The sequence below is a fragment of the Aethina tumida genome, chromosome 2 (genome assembly GCF_024364675.1).
Source record: "Aethina tumida isolate Nest 87 chromosome 2, icAetTumi1.1, whole genome shotgun sequence".
Classification (NCBI taxonomy): Eukaryota; Metazoa; Arthropoda; class Insecta; order Coleoptera; family Nitidulidae; genus Aethina; species Aethina tumida.
In genome coordinates, this window is record NC_065436.1 from 18020090 (window position 1) to 18047695 (window position 27606).

The following is a 27606-nucleotide window of genomic DNA, read 5'->3' on the forward strand; positions in this document are numbered from 1 at the left end:
GTGAAGGAGACGTTATGGTTTGGTATGTTTTTCTGGGTTTGGCATGGGCCCACTGGTAGTTAGACGGGATAATGTATCGTTTTGTTTATCGTGACATTCTCTAGAATCATATGCTTCCATTTGACGAAGGTAACATCAGTTTAAGGTGAACCTTCCAGCACGACAACGATTAGAAACATACGTCTAAGTTAGTTAAAGAATGATTCGCTTCTCAAAGAGTACGCCTTGGCCAGCACAAAACCCAAACCTCAATCCAACGGAAAACCTTTGAGAAAAAATTGATCGGAAAATCCCTGCAAAAAGACTGTCAAATATTAAAGAACTCAAAGTTCAAAATCACTCGAAAGAAAATTCGAACGATTATATTGAAAAGCTTCCAAAATCAATGAAGAAAAGGTGTTACTAAAAGTTACTAAAAATAATGGATATACTATTAGATATTAAAAAAAAGTAGGCTAAAAGTTGTTTTATTTTAATATTACTCTACTTTTGACCCTTGAATATTTTTCAAATATTAATAAATACCATACATACAGCATAATTGACAATAATATGGATATTTAAACGTACACTTTTATCAAGACAAAAATAAGTTTAGAATCATCATATTCATATCATTTTTATATTTCTATATCTTATTATATTAATTAATTTCACTAATAAATATTAAATTATTTTAATTGAATATAAAGAAATACTTGACACGAGTTGTGTTGCAAATAATTCTCACAATGAAATATTAAAATTGTAATAATTTCTTTCATAGATAACATTAATATAACATGATTCACCTTGATCAACAGGGATATTCCATGTAACTAAAAAGTTGTAGAATTGTGAACAAGTTAATAACAAAAAATAATTGATATTATAAAAAAATATATAGTGTGTACAAAAAATTATGAACCATAAATAAACTAAAATAATAATCAATCCTTAGTATTTTTAAATAAAACGTTAAAAATGGGATTTAATCAATTCTAATAAAATAAAATACAGATTTTAGATTTCTGATAAACTATATGTCTTTATAGAAAATATTAAAATGAATATTCTAATAAATTACAGACTGTACATATGATGGAATAATTACTATTTTCGATATTGTTAAATAAACCTTTAATTCTAGGTCCCAGGGAAAATTCGCATTAAAAAGTTAAGAAGAAGTTAACAGTGAATATTCATGAAAAAGATTTAACATTTTTTTCCCAGTAACTTTTACTAGTTATTTTATTGACTGATTTCAAAGAGAATTGAGAGGGAATATCCCTTTCAAGAAACTATAAATGCGATTATTTTCTAACATCATGTTTTATTGTGTTCGATCTAAAACATCACGATGGTGGAAGCAGTTCATTTAAGTTTCGTGAAATATATATTACTTTTGGCTGGATGTTATCACCCCTCTAAATATAAAAAAAAACTAGATCGTTATGTGTATATTTTTTACAAGTACATGTTTGATATATATTTCGTTACTAATTGCTTGCTACTGGTTCTTGGTATGTTGCAAAATATGGATTGTACACCTATAGTTGCAGAAACGTTTAGTTATGCACTTCTTTTCGGTGTTATATATATCATCAACATACAAGTTAAATCTCCAAAGGTGAAAAATATATTTGTGGATATGGAAAAACAAGAAGTTAATTATTTGAAGTTTGGCAATTCGGACGTTTTAAAGATATTAAAATACTATGCAAACATAAATCATAGTATTAATAAAACAGTTGCTGTAATGGTTATATTTTTCAGTATATATTTTGTAGTCAGTAAAAGATTTATTTCTAATAAGCCACTCTATTATCAATATTACCCATTTGATAGGGAACACTTTGCGGTATTAGAATTAATCTTTCATGTAATGTTTTTATACACTTGTGACATTTACTTTATATTCTCTAAAGCTTCAATTATTATGTTAATTATGTATATGATGTTTCGTTTAAAAACTGTTCAGTATTTTTTGAAAAATTTAGACCACTTTACAACTGTTACCAAAGAACGTTTTAAAATATCCGAAAATGATGCCAGATATTGTGTGGTAAAGAGTATTGTTAAGGATCATTGTTCAGTAATAGAGTAAGTAATTGTCATTACATTTTAATGAGTATTAAATTATTTTAAATTATATTATTATTATTTGTTTGATATAAGTAGTATCACTTTCCATTTAAGATAGAAACACATAACATTTTTATTAATAACTTAATTTTAAAAAAATATTAGTTTTGTGGCAAACTTAACAGTTTATTTTTTAGTACGTAGTACACACAAGTTTTAAAACTTTTGTGTAGAATATTGAAATAATTTTATTTTTAAATGTAATATGCAATATTTAACACCTTGCTTCTTTTTTAGTTTCATTGTCAATGTAAGAGAATGTTGCAGTACATTTATACTGTTGGACTTTTTTCTGACATCAATACAATTGGGGGCCATTTTATTAAAAATATATCCTGGTTTCGAAGTAAGTGTTTTTATACAAGGTGGCCTATTTAAGAAAGAAACTGTCCTAACTTTTTCATTAATATATTTATTTTAATGAAAACATAGACAATCTTTTTGCACGTTAAAAAAAATTACGTACACACATATGTGATATATTTTCAGGGCGAGACATTTTGGGAGAAAGTCGCCGCAATATTGTTTGTCGTTACTGAAAACAGACCCATGTGGATCATGTATTATTATGGGTCTGAACTGATGTATGAGGTATGGAAATATTAAGATACTTACTTTCAGTATTATAATTCATCTTAAGAATGTAATAGATTTGTACGTACAATTTTATAGAGCGGGAATATTTCAACGATAGCATATACGGAAACATTGTGGTACGAATATGACAAAAAAACAAAAGATGCTCTGTTGCTATTAATGCTAAGAAGCCAAAGAATCTTGTATTTGAAAATTGGACCACTCGGTATTGTTGGTGTAGAAGCTTTCCTACAGGTGACAATTTTTTTTAAAATATATATTATTAATCTCATTTCTTGACATTTTATATTTCAGCTTTGTAAGGCAACTCTTTCGTATATTACTTTTATGAAATCGTTTTACTAAGGAGACAAACAAATCAATGGAACACATCTTAAATTACTTGAAATATTTACATTACACCAGTATTCAATGTTATGTGCACTAAATGTGATTTAAACATTTATTTTGTTCACTGTAGTAATTTAATAACACTTAATATAATTGCATGCAAAATTAATTTTGACTCATTATATGACCTTACACACCGAATTAATATTTGGGGTAAAAAAATTTAAAGTTGACAGTTATAGGGATTGCCGAGAGAAGTGAAAACTTTTAATATTAAAATTTGAAATTTTATAATGTTTGAATTAAATTTATCAACATCAATCTGGTTTTCACATCTATTGACACTCCGACAAACAATTTTATGCATTTTTATATGGTCTTTAAATATATTACGGGCTTTACAAGATCATGACAAAATATAAATATAATTCAATTGAAATAACAATTAATATACAATCATATTATTTGAGGATAGTATTTGTATTTACTTAAATTTCATTGTACTTGATTTTTAACATTTAACATACTTAGACTTTTTGTACTATCAATTATTTCATTTTGTTCTAAAAATTCATTCCATTCAATTTCACTTATAAGATACATACAGCACTATACGTCAACTGTATAGCTACAGATATATTGATATAAGCATGTCGGTGACGCGAAAGCACGAGATTTCACCCATCCAAAAAGTAGCTAAGGCGCACAGCATACTGCGCGTGCGCCAGTCATAAGCATGTCAATGACGCGAACGCATAATATTTCCCTACCAAAAAGTGCCCAACGCAGCTAAAGAAGTTTTCACTTCTAAAAATACATTAAATCTATTATTATTATTTGTTAGGGAAGGCTAATTTTCAGTTTACACACTTTTGTTGACGGTAGAAAAAACAAGTATGTTTTACTTTTGCTTCCTTTGATTGTAATTGAAAACAAAATATGTACAATCGGTCACTTGATGTTAATACTGATCTGGAACGATTATTTAGGAAATTTACTTATTTTTTCCTTGAAAGTACATCAGAAATAAAGATGATCCTGAAAATTTCGAATATTTCTATATAGAGATTCCTTTCAGGCAGCATTCTCCTCTATGAACCCTCCACTTTTAAAACAGTAATAGATATTAGAGTCAAACTCATTTCCGGCTTAGCTGGAGGCCTTTCACGAAACCACTATGTTAGTAAAGTTTTACCTGATTTCAAAATGTTACCAGCCAAATCAACAACTTTTTTCTTTTACCTGAATTTATTAACAAAAGAAGGACAAGCATGTCGGTGACGCGAATCCGTAAGATTTTCCCCTACCAAAAAGTGTCCAACACGACTAAAGAAGTTTTCACTTCAAAAAGCTGCCATCAAAATTCGCAGAGGCAACTTGGGGAAGTTCATGAACCATTTGTTTACAACAAAATAAAAATCAAAATATTTGTTTATTTTTATTTAAAATGTTAAATTAACAATTTTTTAACACGTATACATGATAATTGTTATTAGTATTAATAATATATTTAAATATATTTGTATATTATTTCAGTCTATTACATTGTCGAAAGCCTACAAGAATAAACTGTATGTACATCGTAAAAAATTTAAAACTTTTCATTCATATAAATATACATTATGTATAATTTTAGTACGTATAACGTTATCACAACATATTATTCCACTCGTCTGTAAAATAGTTCCTTCACTGAGAAACCGTACAACCCAGAAAATCATGTTTCAATTAAACCCATCAAATGTCACATGAAAGTAGGATAGTAAACGGCCCAATTAGTATCTACCATTCCGGTCGTCGTACTTGGCAGACAGTTTACTAACGCTGTACCTATCGCTGTAACGATCGTCCGGATATTTTTCCTCAGCCTTGTAATGGATCTCCGGCGTGCCGATGTGCTTCTGCCAGTGGTGGGTCCAGTACAGGTCCTCCGGCTGCACTTCAGCCGGCGACTTGACGTCCTTGCAGATGATCACGCAGTAAATTATGCTGCCGATCAACGTCAGGAAACCGAAGATCAGGAAAATTATGCCCAGTATCCTGTAAGTAAGGCACGACCCAATTAGCACACGTACTTTGCTGGAGGAACCAACGCGGACTCACCACACGTATAACGGTTCGAAGAACTGTATGACGATAACGAAACCGAGGGTGACGAGCACGATGGCCAGATTGAGGAGCAACATCAGACAGCACATGCCCCGGATGTTGGGACAGAAGGGATTGGGGGCGGCCATCGTTTCGACCGTCACACCGGCTTTGCGTGACGTCCGGGTTTTCGTCGTGCTGGCCACGGAGGGTGCCGCCCCCACGCTTCGGCCGCTGCGTCCGCTGCGGTACGAGTAGTGGCTGGGCGCAGGGGCGCGGGAGCCCCGACTGAAACAAATTATTCCATCACAAGGTGCAAGGTTAAAGTATAATGATGTGTTAGACAGGCCTTGAAGACGTTAACAGGTCCAACTTAAATTACCGGGAAGAACAAAAAACAATTCGCAGAGACTGACAAATTACAAAATAAACAATGGGTAATTATCAATGGTAGAGATGACATGTGTCCATGTGCCTCCCCCCTTCGAATTTGTTTTGGAAAAATCTTAACGCTTATTAAACATGGACAAAATTAAAAGTGTCTGGCCGTCGGTTCCCATACGGTTAATTAATAGAAAGCGAGGCGTCATTATATAAAACTTCACACTCGATTTCAATACGGCATTCGGAATTATGCTAATCCCTGCGATTCGATTTATGGAAAAAGTCGATTGAATAAGAACTCATTTGTATTGTCCTGGACCGATGACCCCGTGCGTTAATTAATATGCTAGAGAATTTTTTATGCTTTACAATATCTTTATAATTCTCTTGGTGGATGAATGATTAGTTAAATTAGATGGAAACTGAGTAGATTAGCGTCATATATTGTGGAATTTGGAGTAAAAGTATTATTATCATGTAAATATCTACATATTCATGAATATTCACTATTAATAATATTTGTACTTTAGTTATCTAATTGAATAATGTTCTATGCAAATTTTAGGTTTATGTAGAATGTAATGTTGTATATTTTATGTATCTTACACAACAAGATTTTTGCAAAACTTTTTATAATGAGTACCATCAGATGTGAAGCATTTGATTTAAATTGTATAACGGAATATAATTTAGAATAAAAATGTGTTATAATAATATAATTATAAAAGAAGTTTTAGAATTTATTAATAAATTATTTATGCACTTTAGCACTATTTTTCATTTAAGGTATAACCCAATTGCAGAAAATCAATACCTAGTTTTTGAACTGAAAACTTCTTTAGCCGCGTTGGGCACTTTTTGGTAGGGAAATATTATGCGTTCGCGTCATTGACATGCTCATGACTGGCGCACGCGCAGTCTACTGTGCGCCTTAGACACTTTTTGAATGGGTGAAATCTCGTGCGTTCGCGTCACCGACATGCTAATAGCAGAATAGCTGTAGCTATACAGTTGACGTATAGTGCTGTGTATATCTTATGAGTGAAATTGAATGGATTTGAATCAAACATTTTCATTTCTTACTTTGGTTACCATAAGCCTATTGTATCTTTTTTAGAACAAAATGAAATAATTGAAAGTACAAAAAGTCTTAGTATTGTTGAAATTAATGATGACAATGATGCAAACAATTAAAGTAACATTTGAATTGTATTTATATTTTGTCATGATCTTGTATAGCCTGTAATATATTTAAATATTAAAAAACATGCATAACATTAAATTTAATTTAAACATTATTAACAAATTTCGAATTTTAATATTAAAAGTTCTAAGTTTTCACTTCTATCGGCAATCTCTATAACGGCCAACTTTAAATTTTTTTATTGGTACTTCATCAAATTACTAATCAAAAAACATTTTAATAGTGTGAAGTTTCAATTAGTTCAAATATTAGAACGCCAATAAAGCGACATTTTATTGCACTATAGTACCAAAATAAATTTTAATGAACAATGTAATGAGCTCTCATAAATTAAACAATATTGCATCAACAACAGAACCTTTAAACTCGTAATTAAACTAATAACACCAAATTCCAGAATATTTATATTATATTAACAATTTCCACCCTCCTTGGTATACTCAAAATTAATGAACAAATAAATTCTTAATCCATAACTAGACATTCTCTAAAAGCATTAGCAAGCTCCTCCAAATTTTGAGACAGGAGGTTTCAAATGTAAATTTGTTTTTGAAGACGTGTTCAATTGGAATGCAGTCTGCGGGGGCCACTGCATTCTAGTACTGTCTTGTTTTTGCTACGCCAAAGTTATGTCTGAGGTCGGGCATTGTCACCTACAAAATGAATGATCAATTGTGAAGTCGTCGAGCATTCCTGTGAGTCTCTGAAGATATTCCACTCCACATATAAGAGCACCTCCAATGGCAATATTTGGAACCATTTTTCATGTCCAAATATAGCTATCCGAATGATATAATGTATACCTAGACTCCCTGTTTAATGGTGGGAATCGACAACGTCTTCAGACACTCACACCAGCTTCATGCAATCTTTTTTTTGTTGGTAGACAGACTTACAATGAGTCTAAAACCTACGTGAAGCCTGAATGTAAAGAATGTGGGATTTCGTTTAACAGAAGAATCAACCGAGTTAAATGTGTCCAAATATACTAAATCCATTTTTTGAAAATGCTTGATGTCTTTTAAATGAAGAAAAAGTAAAAGAAAATTAAAATACTGATAGTCTAGGGCTGCCAATATTTAAATAATAGTACTGGTCAAAATAAAACATGTTGAACATTTATTGTTAAATGTATTCAATCCAAATTAAAATATCTAAAGAAGAGAATTTAAAGAATCTAAAGAATCTAAAGAAAAGAATCTAAAGAATCTAAAGAATCTAAAGAATCTAAAGAATCTAAAGAATCTAAAGAATCTAAAGAATCTAAAGAATCTAAAGAATCTAAAGAATCTAAAGAATCTAAAGAATCTAAAGAATCTAAAGAATCTAAAGAATCTAAAGAATCTAAAGAATCTAAAGAATCTAAAGAATCTAAAGAATCTAAAGAATCTAAAGAATCTAAAGAATCTAAAGAATCTAAAGAATCTAAAGAATCTAAAGAATCTAAAGAATCTAAAGAATCTAAAGAATCTAAAGAATCTAAAGAATCTAAAGAATCTAAAGAATTTAAAGAATCTAAAGAATCTAAAGAATCTAAAGAATCTAAAGAATCTAAAGAATCTAAAGAATCTAAAGAATTTAAAGAATCTAAAGAATCTAAAGAATCTAAAGAATCTAAAGAATCTAAAGAATCTAAAGAATCTAAAGAATCTAAAGAATCTAAAGAATCTAAAGAATCTAAAGAATCTAAAGAATCTAAAGAATCTAAAGAATCTAAAGAATCTAAAGAATCTAAAGAATCTAAAGAATCTAAAGAATCTAAAGAATCTAAAGAATCTAAAGAATCTAAAGAATCTAAAGAATCTAAAGAATCTAAAGAATCTAAAGAATCTAAAGAATCTAAAGAATCTAAAGAATCTAAAGAATCTAAAGAATCTAAAGAATCTAAAGAATCTAAAGAATCTAAAGAATCTAAAGAATCTAAAGAATCTAAAGAATCTAAAGAATCTAAAGAATCTAAAGGATCTAAAGAATCTAAAGAATCTAAAGAATCTAAAGAATCTAAAGAATCTAAAGAATCTAAAGAATCTAAAGAATCTAAAGAATCTAAAGAATCTAAAGAATCTAAAGAATCTAAAGAATCTAAAGAATCTAAAGAATCTGAAGTATCTAAAGAATCTAAATAATCTAAAGAATGTAAAAATCTAAAGAATCTAAAGAAACTAAAGAATCAAAGAATCTAAATAATCTAATAAATCTAAATGTATTTAATCCAGGAAATTCCACTTTAAAGTACTCGCAGTGTATACCCTTACTTCAAAAGTAACGCAAAATATTTAAGAGAGCAATTTTTGAGTAAATTTTAAGAAGAAGCATGAATGTATCTCCTAAACATCTTAAATTTTCAATTTTTTTTTCTTTTAAAACATCGAAGACCCATAAAATTTATATGATTAAAAAATTATAATATACTTTTATTCTCATTTAATTTATTGGCAAAATTACGAAACAGATAAAAGTAACAGACGCCCACAAATTATCCTTGCCCGACGCCAACGTATAGAAAACGATACAAATAAACAAAACATTTACTTTCATTATCGGCCGAATACCTGTATTTATTTGCAACAAACTATTTATTTATCCTGGTATCTCAGGTGCTAAATAGTGATCGGTGTGAGGGAAGTAGAAGGCGAGCGACTGAGTACATGGCAACATAAAATGTCCATTTAAGACAACTAGTTTTTTGCAATTCAATTTCCTTTCTGTGTCACCCTTAATGAATTTATGCATCCTGTCAGGGAAAAGAATTTTTATGACTATAACTATGGTTGTAACTGCTAACCTGATTTCTGAAGGGGCTTTGTAGGCGCCGCTGGTGACATAGATGTCAGATCCGTTGTCATAGCCGCTTCCTCGGCTAAGGACTGAAGCTGCCCTAGGTGGATTGTGGTATCTGGTGCGGCCATTGCGTTCGTTCACTACTGTGTATGGCTAAAAAGCAATAGTAAATATTTTTATCTAAAAAATAAAACGAACATGTAATAAGTGTTCCAAACTACTTGTTTTTTATATTCAAAAGTATGTAGAATATATTTATTGGCAAGTAACTAGAAAAAACTTCATTGTAGTTCATCTAATGAAATCATCATCACTCGTGAGTCAAGAGACTAAGTGAGACTTTAGTTTCTACGAATTTGGATACTTATCAATTAAATTCTTTAAAGAATTTTATTATAAAACAAAGTAATTGGAAAACTTTTATATATTTCTTGGGGTCCTATGAACTATTTACATTTTAATATTTTAATTTTGAAAGTGTTATCAATGTACTATAAACAATTAAATATTTATAGTGTCTGAGAGAAAACAGATGGACATATTGGCGATAAGACTTCAAGCCAAATAAATATCCAAATGAACATGACGAAGTCACGCAAAATCCTTGGCCCAGTCCCGTGGACGCAACAACTGTTCAATGCATGTAAAATAAATGATCGTGAGTAGTCAGTTTGTTAATCAATATTCAAGGAAAAGTTCCAACAAATCTATCTCTATAGTAAATATTATTCTGTTTATTTAAACAAACACTTTAATACATGCCATGGTTTTAATTTAGGTGAATATATAGGTACACACATCAAATTTCTCTTTACAATGTCATTATTAAAGCTCGGAATTAAATTTAACATTTTCATATTTGAGTATTGACTCATCGAATCTTTAAATATTCATATATATTTTGATTCTCTGATTATTTGCTATAGAATATGCTACTACTAAATAAATAATTTCATTCAACAAGTATATTTTTGTTGAATAATAATTAAATTAAAAATTTCAAACCCTAATTATTATATTAGTTTAATAGTTCGAACCAAACAAAAAATAAACAATAACACTAACCACTGATGTATATTCAGACAGCGTCCTTTGGCTGTCCTCGCCGTCGGAATAGGCAGCACTCCTTGTCACGTGGACCGGTGTCGGTGAATCGTTGTGTCTTGGCGATGCCACGTAGTGGTTCTTAGCTACCCTTCTAGCCATTTTTTCCTTTAATGTTTTTGGTCTTTCGGTTTTAAATGGGCCTCTTGAGTCTAAGAGGCGTCATCTACAACAAGAATTTTTATAATTTTCAATTTGTACAATAGTCAAATGGGACGTAAATTATTTTTATGACAAATATGTTATGTTAATGTACAACTCTAATTATTATTATTGTTAAAAATAATTACACTACATTCCTTCTAAAGTAAATGTTACATGGAATAAATACTCTGCAGACTATACTCTACAAAAATCACTGATTCTGCACGCCTCAGTTCATTTTTTTATTTATCTAGTTTTTTGTTAAAAGGTTTTTTTCTGTATTTTTAAACAAGAGAGTCGTTATTTAAAACTTAATTATTATTTCCTTTTCTTCGGAATGAGTTATTCAAAAAATAATATAAAAGAATAAATTATTACCATTACTAGAGTATTATTAAATATTGCTAAAAAGAATATAAAAAATATATTTGAACGGGTAATACATATACAGTGTAAAAAGAGTTTAATACATCTGAATCCTGACCGAGGCATCATATACAACAGAGACAGTAAGTCTCCCACTATGGGGCAGACTTCTACTGTCTCTGTCAGGTATAATGTCTCTCTCTAAATTCAGACGGGTCAAACTCTTATCCTACTTTTTAAAAAATTTAAATTTAATCTTAAATTTTGTGCTATTCTCTGACCACCACTGTAGATATTATAAGGTAACGTGACTTTAATGAACGTTTTAAATATTAGTTGATTTTGTAATTGATTTTAATAATTTAATTGTAGCAATTTATTCATGTTCATTTTCCTACTTTCTAATGTAATGAAATATTTTACTTTTTCCTTCCGGAGAGGCAAATTTAATAAAAATTCTAAATCAGTTATAGTGAACGAATATACCTAAGGCATTATGTATGTACTTATCAAAAAGTGTGTGCAGCTTAGAACCTGTCTGACCTGAGAAGAATGCTAGAGGCGATTAGGAGGATTATTTATAAAACTCCTTGGAACATTCATAATTTTGTGTTAATTGATTTAAATAAACGATGAGAGAGTTGGAAAAAATGTCTATAGAATATGTAGTGACCATTTTGAGCACTGGTTTAATCGAGGACAGCAATTACACTTACGTATGCTTCAGCTGGCTTCTGATAAATGACTAAATTATATGTAACACTGACATGTCTTGAAAGACTTTGACGAAAAGTATTACGGGACCAACAATGACAATAAAAATGTAGATACTTTTCAGGCATATTAATTTAAATTGTCATTGTTGCTTTTATAATATTTTTTGAACGTCAGTCACGAATCGGGGCCCACAAATTGGACGGAATTAATGAATCAATTTGTGAGGCATTTTTTTAGTTCATGTCTAAGAATTTATAATGTATTTACTGAGACACTAAATTGCATTTGTTAACCGGCAATAATGTGAGCCAGTTACAGTTGAAGCGCTGTGGAAAGGCCTTTTTCCAGGCCCAATTACCAAGTCCCAAATTTACAGAACGGAGCTGAGGCACAATAAAATAAATTAAGTCCTGCATTATAATTTACATTAGAGTAATCAATTACTATCGAATACACGAGAAATAAAGAAGACACTGAATATGTGCATAAAAAGTATTGTTTCCCCTCCGCGACAAACCGTGGCAGGACGTGGGCGTGCGGAAAGAGTGTTTATGGTAGTCGTTCAGCGTGACTCGACCGTTTAGGCTTTCTAACCTTCCCGGCCGCTAAATTTGGTAACCCACAAAGCTGCGTCGACGAATAATCGCCATTCATTACGACATTACCATCTCTTTCTTTCTTTCTTTCTTCAGTTGTATCGGTGCGGTTCTCGAGTCTATGGAACAGTTATTCACCTACTTGGTTTGCATTTTATTCCTTGTTACAATGGATAAATTTTGCAATACACATCGAGATGGTCTATAACAAATGTTCGTTCATGGAGGTTCGTCGTCTCATCGACTGTTGATATCACCAATGAAACTCATAGGGTTATTCGTATTTAAACCATGAACTGGTTTGAGATACAAGTTTGGCAGTATATTATACTATTTTTTGATATTTTTAATGTTGAAAGCAATTCAATTACATCTGAACTAAAAATATATAATCATTTGATTGAAATTTCTGGACAAGGTTTGTAACTTTATGTCAGTGTCTTTAGTTTTCATTAGCTTCAAAATAACTGAAGATACAAAACTATTAGAAATGCAGACAATAAGAGTCTAATGAAAGCAGTTTTCAAAACGTACGCAACATTTTTAAGTTATTGAAAATGTAAATGATGTTTTTCCTAAAAATATCATTAAGAAACAGTTGAAATAAATGTTAATACTGTCTATTTATAAGTGATATTCATGGTTCAACTGATATATCATCTTCATTTCCTCGTTTGACACTAACGTTGGCAATTATTTTCCAAATTACATATATAATGTGTGAGAACATGGCAACATTGTGGCGATTACGTAATCAACTCAAACCCATTTGGTCTGTTTCTTGATTTTCGGGCACTTTCTAATTCGCACAATACAACACCGTACAACTAATATGACATTTTTTATGTGTTTTTACCAGTCGTATTACGACTTTCATGCGAATTTCAAATAAAATAATGTCACCGAGTTCTGATCCATAAGTTTCCACACTGCTACACATGCTGAAATGTTACAAATGCTGTAATGCAACAATCACCTAGTTGGATGTTACTTAATTTAGCAGCAAGTGAGAACCCAGAGAAGATTTATAAAACCTACGCCATTTTTTACATAACAAAAGGTGACAAAATTGTTCATCGGTTTCACAACAATTAATTTCTGCTTCATGACTCGTGTTTATTCATTTCATTTCTTTGTTTTTTCATATTTATTAAATTATTTTCAAAACAACTGAGGAAATCTTACAAAATGTTTTATTTTAAATTTTGAGTTATTCTTTTGCCATCACTGTAGATATTCAATGATAACGCAGCTTTAATAAATATTTTAAATAGTAATTGATATTATGATTAATTTTAGTAATTAATAATAATTAATGATCTTGACTCGTGGTTGCTCTTTTCATTTCTTCTTTTTTTTTCATATTTATGAAATTATTAGAATAACAGAGAAAATAATTAGTATTAATTGTAATTCATTGATATTTTGGTAAAAATTATGTATAAAAATTTTTAAAATGATCATTTTAATAAAAGTTTTACCCTAATACTACCTAAATCTATTACAATATTTAAGTTAAAGATCCATGAACTACCTTGAAAATTATGAAATAATAATAATTATAAATTAAAGGATTCAAATTTTTTAATTTAATATTTACAGTTCCTCCTTATACAATTGTTAATAATTTAAAAATGAGTGTAAAAGTAAATGGAGAATATTATTTTAAATACAGTTATTATTATGCATTATACTAAAATATTGGTTCCTTTTATAAACCCACTCATTTTAGTTTTTTCGTAACTGCTAAATTATTTAAATGTTGACTTTTAACCTTCATTATGCAAAATGCATAACAAAATAACATTTATATAAAATTGATACAATGTTATAACATCTGCACTTAGTAAAACAAATTAAATACGACAAATTTTATTAGTTGCTTCAAAATTTATTAAGTTTGCTATTAAGGCAACATCATTGTTTATAAAAATGTTAAGAGTACGAGTCCTTGCCCTTGCAGAAATTCTTATCTATCTTGTACTTTTCATGATATTGTTATAGTTAACACAAAACACAAAAATTGAGGGTGAATACAGTCGTTAGACAAGTCAACAAGTGGAGGCGAACCTGCGGGACAAGAACGTCCGGAGCAACAGGATGAAAATCGGTCGGAGTGTCCGACCCCACTCACCACATCGGACAAAGGGCCTCTTCGGTCGATGACGGCGCACTACCCGGAAACGCCCATTGCCGACGCAACAACCAACAATCAAACCAACAACACCAACAACAACAAGAAAAAAAACACTCTCACTTTTTAACAACGCAGCAACCGAAAAGTACTTCGAAACGATGGCCGTTACCGCACACCGTCCACTGCGACGACTGCGATGCCGCCTCAGTTCCGTGAGGCTGCAACGAGGCCGCGTTCCACGGATACGTGGGGACCGGGGGGGACCTGGGGGACAGACTCCTGCGGTTACGTCACCGACCGAACGTGACGCGCACCTTGGCTCTTTATATGCGGCACTTTCCGGCGGCCGTTTCTGCCATACAGAAATAAAATAAAAAATATGTCAAAAATATTTTATTGGTAGCTTTTAAGATGTATAAACTTCTTTCGTTACTTATAACAATAATAACAATACATAAATATACATACTTATTAACATAAACATAAATACAACTTTTTAACAACGGTTTGCCAACTATATAATTTAACGTATACGATAAATTCATGACGAATAAATGACAAATATATTATAGAAAGCTTAAATAAATATATTAAATGCCATCTTGAAAATTCTTGAACAGATCAACAATTCGCATTAATGCGTCTGGGGACGGAGTATCCGTGTTTGTTAAATTGGAAGAAATGCACCTTTCGATATCGTCCTGAGACTCGACAAATGGTAAGGGTGTTATGTCACCTATACCCACACTATCTGAGGAAGTACTGGAAAAAGAACCAAAGCCTGAGTCGGAATCACGAGAATGATCTACATTGGTCGTATTTAAGTTGAGAATTTTGAGTGGTTGTCGGTTTTTCTTGATGGATTTTGTTGTCTCATTTGATTCCTTTCGGCGTTTGGCTTCTGAAAAGTGTTGTGATAGATTTAAAACTAATATTCATTTCTAAATTAAATTTATTGATTAATTATAAAAATATTATTAAATAAATTAAATAGTATTGTAATAGTAGTCCACAAAAATAGTACAAAATTTTAAATTAAACTTTTTTGTAAGATTTAAAATATTTTTCAGTATTCTATATGTTTTATGCGTACATATTAATCTGATATAATTGGCCAATTCAAATATCTGTTGTGGCACTCTTAATAGTAGGAATATTTGTAATATTTTATTGAATAACTTACTTTCAGTGGGAAAAAAGAAAAAAATATTCGAACAATACTAAAGTCTGTATAAAAATATATTAATTATTTTGGCAGATAATAATTTGGAGAGATTAATTAGAGGTCTACATTAACAATAAATAATAATGTGTGCTATTTGTCTGGCCACTGTAAATATTAATGTTAACATTGTTTACAATAAAATAAAAATATTTTACCTATATTCTCTTCATTCATGGACTTGATTCTTTTCCTGACCCTTCTATCATCCATAATTAAACGCACCACATCTTCACGTCCAGTATTTTTAGCAATTATCAATGACAATAACATTTTGTGCTAAAATATGATATATTATATTATAACACTTATACTGAAGCAGTTAGATTTTCTATAAAATATTTGCTAGTATAATTTTTTCAAAAAATACCTCTAGGCTTTGTTTTTGGTACAAAAAACGTAAAAATTTGTATATAAGCAAAAGTTCGTCAAGATATATAAATTTTATGGGGGTTTCCCGCTTTCAAATGGGCCACACTGTATATTATTTAATTTGATTTATTTGTAATTAGAAATTTTTATTTATTATATGTTATTTAATCAGTTTGGTGAAAAATTGTTTAAATGATTAACATCTAAAATAACGAAACATGAATAAGTATTTACCGATAAATTTGCTGGTAAATTTATTTTGACTGCTTCTATTTGTAATTCACGGTATGTTAACTTTGCTAAAGGATTACTCGATTCTTGTGTATTTATTGATTTCCTTTTATCATAATATACTCCTTTCCTTTTATTTCTATTCATGGCACAAAATCTTGTTGAAAATTCCAGTCAGGCACCATAAAAACAGTAAACACATTTATTTTTTGTTAATTGTATATTTTACATATTACAATTTATATATTTAATCAACAATAATTTTATTACAACACTCAATAGATCAAAACAATACTTTTATTTTAAAAACTGAAAATACATAAATGTATTTGTTTCAAATATTCTGCTGCAGGTTCGGTTGCATAAGCACAGGTTCAAACCATAGAAAAACATTTAAACGTTTTCCAACAATTTACATTTCTATTAAAGATTTATTGTTGTGACACGCCAAATTTTAAAAATATTAAAACAAAATTAAAATATCTGTATGTATCTTAGTCATTAATTTTATTTCCCCATAAATTTAGCTGCCAGATGGCACTACTGCAACACACTTGCCAGTTCTGTCAGAATTACATATGATTTGACAACTTGACAGTTTGTAACGTCAGTAATAAACATCTTTTAATTTGCGAACGAAGAAATGCATTAAACCAATAAAGGCGGTGATAAAAACAATTATTCATCTAGTGCTAAGTGTGTGTGCCATAACAATCGCCAACTCATCCGTGTTCGGGGAAAATGAGCGTTATTTCGCTCGATATTTAGTATTCCTACACGTCACAACAAAATGCATCGTCGAAAAAGCTCGAGGGGCTTCTGTAACTAACAATATTATCATCCTATTTGAAGATGCAATCAAACATAAAAACAAAGGAGATGTTCATTTTGAGGGCTTTAGAGAAAATCCTAAATGATAAGGAAATTAAACGATCACACCACTCACAACTGAAAAGGGCATGTGAAGTTGCTTTGGGTAAATTTATTTATTTTATATACGTTTTTGATTTGTTGAAAATATCAAGGCACGCATAAATTATCCACGTGTTACGGATTACAGGAATTGCTTTCACTAATTACAAAATTATGTTTATTAGTTATAACAATATACAAGTATTTTATTTTATATAACATATTAATTTCAATAATCTGATTATAAATAAATTATATTACAAAAGTGTTTTAATGAATCAATATGGATCAATACCTAATGTAATAATTAAAGAAATTAATAAGTTAAAATTATTAATGTTTTAATTATAAATAAATAAAATTAATTTTGGTTAAAATAGCTTAAAAACTTAAAAAATAATATAATAGTACTTAGTTTCTATGTACAGCTACAGTTATTAAAAATATATAAATCAATATTTAGTAATAAAATTTGAATATATTATAATAAAACCACAAAAACCACAAGTTATTTGTGATAATACAATAGAGCATAACAATATATTGCAACACCATGTAATTTGAAATACAATTTTACAGGAACTAGAAATATAATATTATAAATAAACATTAATAGTACTGTTGAAATAATGTCAGCAGTTTTGTTAAATTATTAATAAAAATGAACAAAACACAGAATTTCAAATATGAACATTTCTGTTTAGGCTATGGTTGTTCTAAATTATTATCTTATCAAAACATTAAATTAAACACTTGAGAATGGCTTCAGTTTTGAATCATCCACAGATTTGTAATAAGTAATTTTTTATATAATATAAAATAAATAATAAAGTTTCTAGTTTTAATAACTGAAGAATATATTCATAAGTAAAAATAATAAACTTTGAATGATTTTTTTATACTTTTAATATGAATTTCAGAGGAACTGAAAAAAGAGATCTCGGACGAGGGAGGAGGTTCCACTGCGCAGCAGGAGGATGGTGCAGGCACTGTGGGAGGTGGCAACGGCCGACCATCGGACGCGTTGCCCCAACCAGCAGGCGGTGGCGACGGAGGACCTGGATCTGGAGGAGCCGCCGCCTCAAAGTATTTCCTGCCATTCGAACTGGCGTGTCAGAGCAAGTCGTCGCGGATAGTTGTCACCGCCCTTGATTGCTTGCAGAAGCTTATAGCCTACGGACACCTGACGGCAGATGTGCCAGATACCACAGCTCCTGGGAAGCTCCTCATTGATCGCATAGTTGAGACGATTTGTTCGTGTTTTGCAGGACCTCAGACTGATGAGGGTAAGTTCCCCGCAAAACCAAAAACAACTGAAAATATTGAAATATTGTATGATTATAGGAGTCCAACTGCAAATTATCAAAGCCTTACTCACTGTGGTTACCAGCCAGCACGTGGAAGTGCACGAAGGAACGGTATTACTGGCGGTACGCACCTGCTACAACATCTTTCTAGCTAGTCGCAACCTTGTCAACCAGACAACGGCTCGGGCCACCCTTACTCAGATGTTAAACGTGATTTTCGTACGCATGGAGAACCAGGCTATCGAAGCTGAAGTGCAGGCGGAGATAAACGACTCGCGTTCTGTTCGCTCGTTAAAAGTCGATGCGTCTGAACCACAGGACAGGGAAACACAAGTTACAACGCCCCTTGACTCTGCTGACGTCGTTGTCAAAGACATACTAGACACTGTGCTTGAAAACGTTTACGCCGAGGCCGACAGTCGAACGGAAACAAACGATACGAACGAAGGCAGTGTTCACTCTTCAATTACCAGGTCTATAACATGCTCTTTTTCTATTATTATACGTTTTAGTTGTTTTTAACTTGCAGGATACCATCCCAAGAAAGTATGGACACTCACAGCGAGAATGACTCGGCTGTAACAGCAAAATTCACCCACGTCCTGCAAAAAGATGCATTCCTAGTGTTTCGTGCACTGTGCAAACTATCAATGAAACCGTTGCCGGAAGGCACACCCGATCCCAAATCGCATGAGCTCCGTTCCAAAATTTTATCGTTGCAGTTGCTTCTCTCCATTCTGCAGAATGCAGGGCCGGTGTTCCGCTCCAACGAGATGTTCGTTACCGCCATCAAACAATACCTGTGTGTTGCGCTCTCTAAGAATGGCGTGAGCTCAGTGCCCAAGATCTTTGAATTGTCCCTGGCCATTTTCCTCGCTTTGCTGTCCAATTTCAAGTTGCACCTTAAGATGCAAATAGAGGTCTTCTTTAAGGAGATATTTCTGAACATACTTGAAACGTCGAATTCATCTTTTGAGCATAAATGGATGGTAAGTGGTACTTAAATCAGTTCATCTTAGTATCTCTATCAAACATTGTATAAACCTTAACTTATTAATTTATAGGTTATCCAGGCTCTTACCCGAATCTGCGGCGATGCCCAAAGCGTCGTGGACATTTACGTTAACTACGACTGCGACTTGGCCGCAGCCAACCTGTTCGAACGATTGGTTAACGACTTGTTCCGAGTGGCGCAAGCACGCCACGCCCAAGAACTGGGAGCCTCGCCCAATCAAGAAAAGGCGATGCGAATGCGAGGCCTTGAGTGTCTCGTGTCTATACTTAAGTGCATGGTGGAGTGGAGCAAAGATTTGTATGTCAATCCCAACTTACAATCGACGGTGGGTGAGCCAGGTGCTACCTCCGGTAGTCAGACGCAGCAAGCTGCCAGAGACAGTAATAACGATACGTCCTCGTTGAAATCGCACGGCGGTTCCTCCAATAGTTTACATTCGGGCGACAGTCTCGGTAATCGGGAGGTATTCGACTCACCTGAGCAGCTGGAGGTTGTCAAGCAGCAGAAAGAGGTACTTATACAATTATACAATTATTTAACGATGTTTTCACAGTGTGAAATCGCAGGTATGGGAGGCCGGCATCGACACATTCAACCGTAAGCCTCGCAAGGGGATTGCGTACCTACAGGAGCATGGATTACTGGGGCATGGACAAGATGAAATCGCACGTTTCCTTCACAACGAAGATCGACTCGACAAGACTAACATAGGCGATTTTCTTGGGGAAAACGACGACTTCTGCAAGGAAATCATGTACACGTACGTGGATCAAATGGACTTCGTCAACATGGATTTCGTAGCTGCTCTGAGGCACTTCCTCGACGGGTTCCGGTTGCCTGGTGAGGCACAGAAAATCGACAGGTTGGCATAAATTCATTCACATATCAAATAAGAATCAAATAGTAAATAATAAATAATTAATTGTAATTTCAAATACTGAAAGTTGCACAATAATTATTGCCAACGTCTATAACAAATTGATGATGTTTCAGACTGATGGAGAAGTTCGCAAGTCGATATTGCGAATGCAATCCGAATAACGGTTTGTTTGGCAGTGCAGACACCGCTTATGTGCTTGGTTTCTCAATTATCATGTTGACAACAGACCTGCATTCACCACAGGTCAAGAACAAAATGACCAAAGAACAGTATATTAGGTTGAATCGGGGAAACACCGAGAGCAAGGATGTACCCGAAGACTATCTCAGTCAGGTGTACGACGAAATAGCGGGTCACGAAATTAAGATGAAAGGTACTGTGAACAAACCAGGCAAACAACAGCCACAGAACAATAGTGAAAAACGTCGAAAAATCTTATTTAACATGGAGATGGAAGCGATATCGACTGCAGCTAAAAACCTTATGGAATCGGTGCGTTAATACAGATTTACCCATTAATTGTATTGTTGATGCGCATAAAAATATTCTACAAATTAAATTAACATTTTGGTTATAGGTATCTCATGTACAAGCACCGTTTACTTTGGCCAAACACCTCGAACACGTTCGACCGATGTTCAAAATGGCTTGGACGTCCTTCCTCGCCGCCTTTAGCGTCGGTTTGCAAGACTGCGATGATTCTGAGGTGGCCGCTCTATGTCTGGATGGCATCCGATGCGCCGTTCGTATCGCTTGCATCTTCCACATGTCATTGGAACGTGATGCTTATGTGCAGGCGTTAGCCCGTTTCACTCTGCTGACAGCCAATTCGCCCATCATGGACATGAAGGCCAAAAACATTGATACGATCAAAACGTTGATCATGGTGGCCCACACTGACGGCAATTACTTAGGCTCAAGCTGGTTGGACATTCTCAAGTGCATCTCCCAGCTGGAGCTCGCCCAGTTTATTGGAACCGGTGTGCGACCGGAGTTTCTATCCGGGCCGGGTCATAAGCCTCCAGATCCCAGTTCCAAGGAACACATCGGACAGACGAGTTCGCAGAGCGTTGTGGTGGCTGTTGACCGCATCTTCACAGGGTCAACACGACTCGATGGTGATGCCATTGTCGATTTTGTTAAGGCCCTTTGTCAGGTAAGTTTGGAGTGTGTGACACTCTAAAGCAGACAGATAGAACAAAATTGGAAAAATACTATTCCACTAATTTAAATTTAATTCATTTTCTTCTTATGAAGTCATTTTACTCTAAACATCGATATCGTTCGAATTACTATGACACTTAATGGTTATCAATTGTTAACAGGTTTCTTTGGATGAACTTGCTCATCCCGGTCATCCCCGGATGTTCTCACTTCAAAAAATTGTGGAAATATCTTACTACAACATGGGGCGTATCCGTCTACAATGGTCACGTATCTGGCAAGTTCTCGGTGAACACTTCAACACAGTCGGTTGCAATCCTAATGAAGATATTTGCTTTTTTGCGGTGGATAGTCTACGTCAATTATCAATGAAATTCATTGAAAAGGGCGAGTTCTCCAATTTCCGTTTCCAGAAAGATTTTCTAAGGCCATTTGAACATATTATGAAGAAGAATGTATCACCGACGATAAGAGACATGGTGGTACGTTGTGTAGCTCAAATGGTTAATTCCCAGGCCAACAACATAAAATCTGGTTGGAAGAACATCTTTTCAGTATTCCATCTGGCTGCTGGTTAGTATAAAAATATGTTACTGTCTTCTTAGAATGACATTTCATAGTTGCTATACAAAATTCATCTTTCACCTCTTGTTACTACCAAAATTACCACAATAGAATATAAAAGAAAGTATGCATTTTGAACTAGATTAATAATTTTAATTGTAATTCTTGTGCAGGTGACCAGGAAGAGGCCATCGTCGAGCTGGCCTTCCAGACGACCGGCAAAATCATCACCGACCTGTACGCCAGACAGTTTCCGTCCATGATTGACTCGTTCCAGGACGCGGTCAAGTGCCTGTCGGAGTTCGCCTGCAACGCCCGCTTCCCCGACACCAGCATGGAAGCCATCAGACTGGTGAGGGTGTGCGCGCAGAGCGTGAGTGCGGCGCCGCATCTCTTCGCCGACCACGCGGGCATGGAGAACGACGTGGCGGTCGCGGAAGCGGACCGCGTGTGGGTGCGCGGCTGGTTCCCACTGCTCTTCTCTCTCAGCTGCGTGGTGAATCGCTGCAAACTGGACGTCCGCACGCGCGCCCTCACCGTACTCTTCGAAATAATCAAGACGCACGGCGATAGCTTCCAGCCGAACTGGTGGCGGGACCTGTTCAAGGTGTTGTTCCGCATATTTGACAACATGAAGCTGCCCGAGAAGCACACCGAAAAGGCTGAATGGATGACCACCACTTGCAACCATGCCCTCTATGCCATCGTGGATGTTTTCACGCAGTACTTCGACGTTTTGGGGCCGCTGTTGCTTGAGGAGCTTTACTCTCAATTGCACTGGTGCGTGCAGCAGGATAACGAACAATTGGCCCGTTCTGGCACCAACTGTTTAGAAAATCTGGTTAATTCCAACGGGCACAAGTTTGATGACGACACATGGAACAAAACGTGCCAATGCATGCTAGACATTTTTAATTCGACGATACCGAATGCCTTGCTCACGTGGAAGCCGGATTCAATAAAAACTGTGGCCGTCATCGAACAGAACGGAGATTTGGGTCCAAACAGAGGGATTCTCAAACGACCTAGTCTGCAAGACAACACCGGTATGTATTATATCTTTATTAAACTAATTAAGTACTTAATAATAAATTGCAGGCAATCCGGACGCAAACCTATTCAACGGACTAATGATCAAAAGCGCCGTTCAGCTGGAGCTGATCCAAACGATCGACAACATTGTGTTTTATCCGGCAACGTCCCGCAAAGAGGACGCCGAGACACTGGCCCTCGCAGCAGCCGACATGACCGGAAACGGTGCACTCACCGAGTGTCAACGGGAAGAACAGGGCATGTATCGTCTTCTCACAGCACCCCATCTTCTACAGCTCACGGACTGCCTACTACAGTCCCATCGGTTAGTTGGAAGTTTGTTTCAATAAAACCAAATTATTAAACATTTCTCTTTCTTAGGTTTGCCAAAGCGTTTAACCTTAATCACGAACAACGCAACCTATTATGGAAGGCGGGTTATCGAGGCTCGGTGAAACCAAATCTGCTGAAACAAGAGACTCAGAGTTTGGCTTGCCTGCTTCGTATCTTGTTCAAAATGTATTGCGACGATGGTCGCCAGCAACATTGGGCACTGATTGAGAGCAAGTTGATCGCCGTCTGTCAGGAGGCGTTGGAATATTTCTTGAAATTGCAGAGCGAATCGCACCGCGAGGCGTGGACGTCGCTGCTTTTGCTCGTCCTCACCAGACTGCTGAAGATGCCCGACAACAGGGTAAGCGTCTTTACCTTTTACACAACAAAAACTTTTAAGTATTTTGTTTCTCGTTGCAGTTCGCAGTACACGTGTCCAGATATTACCCGATGTTATGCGAGATCGTATGCTTCGACCTTAAGGCGGAGCTTCGCTCGATCCTGCGCAGAGTCTTCCTCCGAATCGGACCCGTGTTTCATATCACGGCGACGTAGTACGACGTGGCGGGCTGTGGCCGGCTTATGTACATAATCCTTTGAGTGGTCAAACGGATTTCAACGCCTACATGGACATCTACACGATTTTATACTGATTCAAGTACAAACTCGTTTTTTTTCTTTTTACAATTGTTGGATGTAATTATTTTGGAATGGGTGGAAGTTTTTTTTCACTTAATTTCATCTTCGTATAATTACCCCGTTTTGGATTTTTTAATTTTAGCCTAAACTATTGTGTGTATACCCCGATTTAGGCTATTTTTTAGTATCTGTATATAATGACCCATATATATTAATCATTCCGTACTAAGTGATATAAATAAAACTAAAAACTAAAGTTAACGATGTAAGTAAACAAAAGATATGTTATGTGCCTTGAATAATATTGTTATTTTGAAATTATTTATTCGCTGTAATTATTCGGTACACGGTAGTTCGTTTTACAAGTTGTTTTTTTTTGTTTATAACAAACGTGTTGTATATATTAGAGCCAAGGCGATAATTTTCACCAGCCGTCTCTGTTTATTGTTTTAAATTATTTAGTCAATCAGTACTGTTTATATTACAAGCTGAATTAATGTTTTATTAAATAGTATAATTAATAAATATTCGATTAATTTATGTATTGGTATTTTTAAGTAGTTAATGTTAATTGAAATCCTGTACAGTGGTGGCCAAAGTATTAGCACAAATTACTATTTTTTGTTAATTAGGAAATGCACGCTTCTATATACATATTTATATAAAACAATTACACTGTATTCTTTCTATAATTCAACGGATAGGATATCGGAAACCATTTTTTGAAATTAAATTACAAGACTCTTCAATTAATAGCCATAAATCTAGTTAAGGCCTCATGTTGTTCCATAAGTTTTTATATCAACTGTATAAATTCAAGTACACAACAGATTAAAATATAAACAATATCAATTTATTAAGGCCTCTCATAAGACACATTACAATTATGAAACATAAATTAATACAAAAAGCGCTTTTTAAGCAAATCATTAAGGCAGTGCTTGTTAAAAATTTTAAACTAATTAATTGTAACTATTATTACGTCATATAAAATTATGAAAATATTAATAATCTCTAAACAATACATATGAGAGAATATCAGTCATTAAAGTTTGATCGTCAGCATATTTTAGCTCTAAAACTACAAATGTTTAAGTAAAAAGCTCTGCTGATGCGTTAATTATCATTCCGTTTTCTTTGGTATTCGAAATTATATCTGTACATATTTACAATATGTTTAAAAGTGGATGGGACACAGTATTGAAGATGATTAGATTCCCATCAAACTTTTGCACTTCTGGGAAGTCGCGGTGATCTTCCAACGGAAGAGCTTCGACTGGAAACCGACCTCGCCGACTGCGGCCTTAGAGCTTTCTCCCTCTTGTACTGTCGATCTGCGGCAATCAGCATCATTTGTTCTTGTACGGAGAGCGCGAAAAACACATCGTGAAAGGCGAAACACGCTGCGGAAACCTGATAAAATTACCAAAGACAATTACACAATTCCGAAAATAAATTTAATAACTCGCCTGTTGAATAAGTCTTCTGTGAAGTTCAATGTCGTATTCATCAAGGGATTCGTTACCGTGCAGTTGAAGAGCGCAAACAAGTGTTTCCTTAATCGTTTCGATCAGACCACGCACTTTGTCAGTCTTCAACAATCTTCTGGTTAAGTAACCACGTGCGTAGGCTCCAATCACACTGGCAGCCCAGTCCTATTAAATTCGAATCGTATAGAAAGATTAACTAAATCGCTCTATTATTTTATTCTTGTTCAGATTTTAAATATAAATATGAGTGCAATTTCTCAACCCATTAGTGTGACACACAGTGTGTTTTCTATATTTGATATTGGATCATTATGTGTCTTTCAAAATTTGAGATTCTGATTAAAACAAATTGTAATACTTTTTTATAAATTCATGAGGACCCACAAGGTTCAATTTACATTAGAGTGAGTGACTGGTTTAAATAATTAAGCACATGAAATAGCCACATCCCAAAATGAATAAGACAGGAGTGTTTTCATCATAAATGTGTCACACTATATATTGCTAAAGTTTGTGCAAATTATTTCAACCCAGAGAAAATGCTCACATATTTATTTGGGTTTTATAATAAATTATAGAGTATAAATAAATTGTAACATATGTTTATACCTCCCGTCGTTTATTTTCTTTAATAACATCAATATTTGGAAATAGCTGCCTGTTAACTTTGGAAGCACTATTCTCTGCTGCCTTTTGTACAGCTCTGTCTTCTATTAACTGTGGTGTAAGATCAACAGATCCTCTGGAAGACACAGTAATCAAATTAGGAGATTTTTCTTTTTCATTTTCTGGCAATATTAACTGAGTGGATGATACAGAAGACACATTATTAACTGGAACACTGACTATACCATTTGATGGCGTGTTAGAATCAAAAAGTTGTTTCATAAGATTTTCATAATTCATCAACCTCTTTTGTTGTTCTGACTTTTGCTGATGTATTAAATCAATTATCTGCTTTGAATATTCCTCTGGAATGTCTTTCAACACATTCAGTAGCTGTGTCTCACTATCAGCAACAACTGTATCTGGTTTTGTTATTGCAGTTACAGGATTTTCATCAAAAATAGGATTGTTAGGATCTGCATGTACTGTTATTTGCTGAACAATAACATCAGTTTGCACCACTTCTATTGGGCAAGACCTCTCCAATAAAGTATTTTCAATTGACATATCTGATTGTGGAGTTCCATAAAAACTATCAGGGCTGCAATCTTTTTCAATTGATTGTACGGTAGTTGCCTCACTTGTAGTCCTATTAGAAGTCTGCTCCAAGTGAGCAAGTAAACAGGGACTTGGTTTCTCAATTACATATGAATTGCTTCTAATGAGTCGTGGTTGTATGCTATCATCTGGAAGACTCTCAGCCTGTGTTGTCACCTGTGATATACCACTGAGAGTCACATCTTTATCAAAACACTCTATACTGTGATCCTGACAGTCAGAAATATCATCAACATCCAAACTCAAATGTCGTGTTCGTCTCTCCAAACATTCATAAGGCACATAACTAAATTCTTTGTTGGCCCAGACGTCGTCAACAACTGGAACGTCGGATTTTGAGATGACATCATCCCGTTTCTTCTTCAACGAGTTCTCGATTTGCACAGCTCTCTGTTTGTCTCTTAGTAACTCCACACGTCTAGCGGGAGTAATCTAAAATGCACGTTTATAATTAAACAACAAAAAAATATGCTAGAAACTTACAATTGGCGGTAAAATGGGTGTGCCGTTCACCTTAATGCACGACATATAGGGCCGTATATTTTTTTCAATTTTTTCCATATCAAAACAATATTGTTAAATCTCATTCAACTGACACAGCTCAAAAAAGAATATTACGGGCAACACAAACAAAACTTTACTTTTAAAC

At 33.9% G+C, this 27606-nt stretch overlaps 5 protein-coding genes across 6 annotated transcripts; 2 read left to right on the top strand and 3 right to left on the bottom strand.

Moving 5' to 3' along the window:
* Nucleotides 1–1284: 1284 nt before the first annotated feature.
* On the top strand, nucleotides 1285–3220 carry LOC109600051 (uncharacterized). Its single transcript, XM_020016121.2, has 5 exons — nucleotides 1285–2082; nucleotides 2362–2470; nucleotides 2614–2715; nucleotides 2797–2955; nucleotides 3016–3220. Exons 1-5 carry the CDS (start codon nucleotides 1340–1342, stop codon nucleotides 3064–3066), a joined length of 1164 nt encoding a protein of 387 aa, XP_019871680.2. The 5' UTR covers nucleotides 1285–1339; the 3' UTR covers nucleotides 3067–3220.
* Nucleotides 3221–4470: 1250 nt separating this feature from the next.
* LOC109600049 (uncharacterized) lies at nucleotides 4471–14787 on the bottom strand. 2 transcript variants are annotated; one of them, XM_020016117.2, is made up of 5 exons: nucleotides 14506–14787; nucleotides 10574–10778; nucleotides 9513–9661; nucleotides 5155–5427; nucleotides 4471–5091 (listed from the first exon to the last, which is right to left on the bottom strand). In XM_020016117.2, exons 2-5 carry the CDS (start codon nucleotides 10712–10714, stop codon nucleotides 4827–4829), a joined length of 828 nt encoding a protein of 275 aa, XP_019871676.1. In that variant the 5' UTR covers nucleotides 10715–10778; nucleotides 14506–14787; the 3' UTR covers nucleotides 4471–4826. The 2 variants fall into 2 exon arrangements, with proteins under 2 accessions (XP_019871676.1, XP_019871677.1); XM_020016118.2 differs by having other exon boundaries at nucleotides 14570–14786.
* Nucleotides 14788–14977: 190 nt separating this feature from the next.
* LOC109600053 (uncharacterized) lies at nucleotides 14978–16600 on the bottom strand. The gene is made up of 3 exons (XM_020016122.2): nucleotides 16401–16600; nucleotides 15953–16073; nucleotides 14978–15473 (listed from the first exon to the last, which is right to left on the bottom strand). Exons 1-3 carry the CDS (start codon nucleotides 16542–16544, stop codon nucleotides 15163–15165), a joined length of 576 nt encoding a protein of 191 aa, XP_019871681.2. The 5' UTR covers nucleotides 16545–16600; the 3' UTR covers nucleotides 14978–15162.
* Nucleotides 16601–17002: 402 nt separating this feature from the next.
* LOC109600056 (brefeldin A-inhibited guanine nucleotide-exchange protein 2) lies at nucleotides 17003–24783 on the top strand. The gene is made up of 13 exons (XM_020016127.2): nucleotides 17003–17373; nucleotides 18230–18595; nucleotides 18654–19089; nucleotides 19146–19605; nucleotides 19681–20142; nucleotides 20198–20493; nucleotides 20625–21003; nucleotides 21089–21667; nucleotides 21837–22248; nucleotides 22413–23285; nucleotides 23338–23596; nucleotides 23653–23965; nucleotides 24025–24783. Exons 1-13 carry the CDS (start codon nucleotides 17250–17252, stop codon nucleotides 24157–24159), a joined length of 5094 nt encoding a protein of 1697 aa, XP_019871686.2. The 5' UTR covers nucleotides 17003–17249; the 3' UTR covers nucleotides 24160–24783.
* Nucleotides 24610–27605, bottom strand: LOC109600058 (centriolar coiled-coil protein of 110 kDa). The gene is made up of 4 exons (XM_020016129.2): nucleotides 27441–27605; nucleotides 26343–27389; nucleotides 25713–25898; nucleotides 24610–25656 (listed from the first exon to the last, which is right to left on the bottom strand). The coding sequence occupies exons 1-4, from the start codon at nucleotides 27516–27518 to the stop codon at nucleotides 25465–25467; spliced, it is 1503 nt and encodes a 500-aa protein (XP_019871688.2). The 5' UTR covers nucleotides 27519–27605; the 3' UTR covers nucleotides 24610–25464.
* Between the last annotated feature and the right edge of the window lies 1 nt (nucleotide 27606).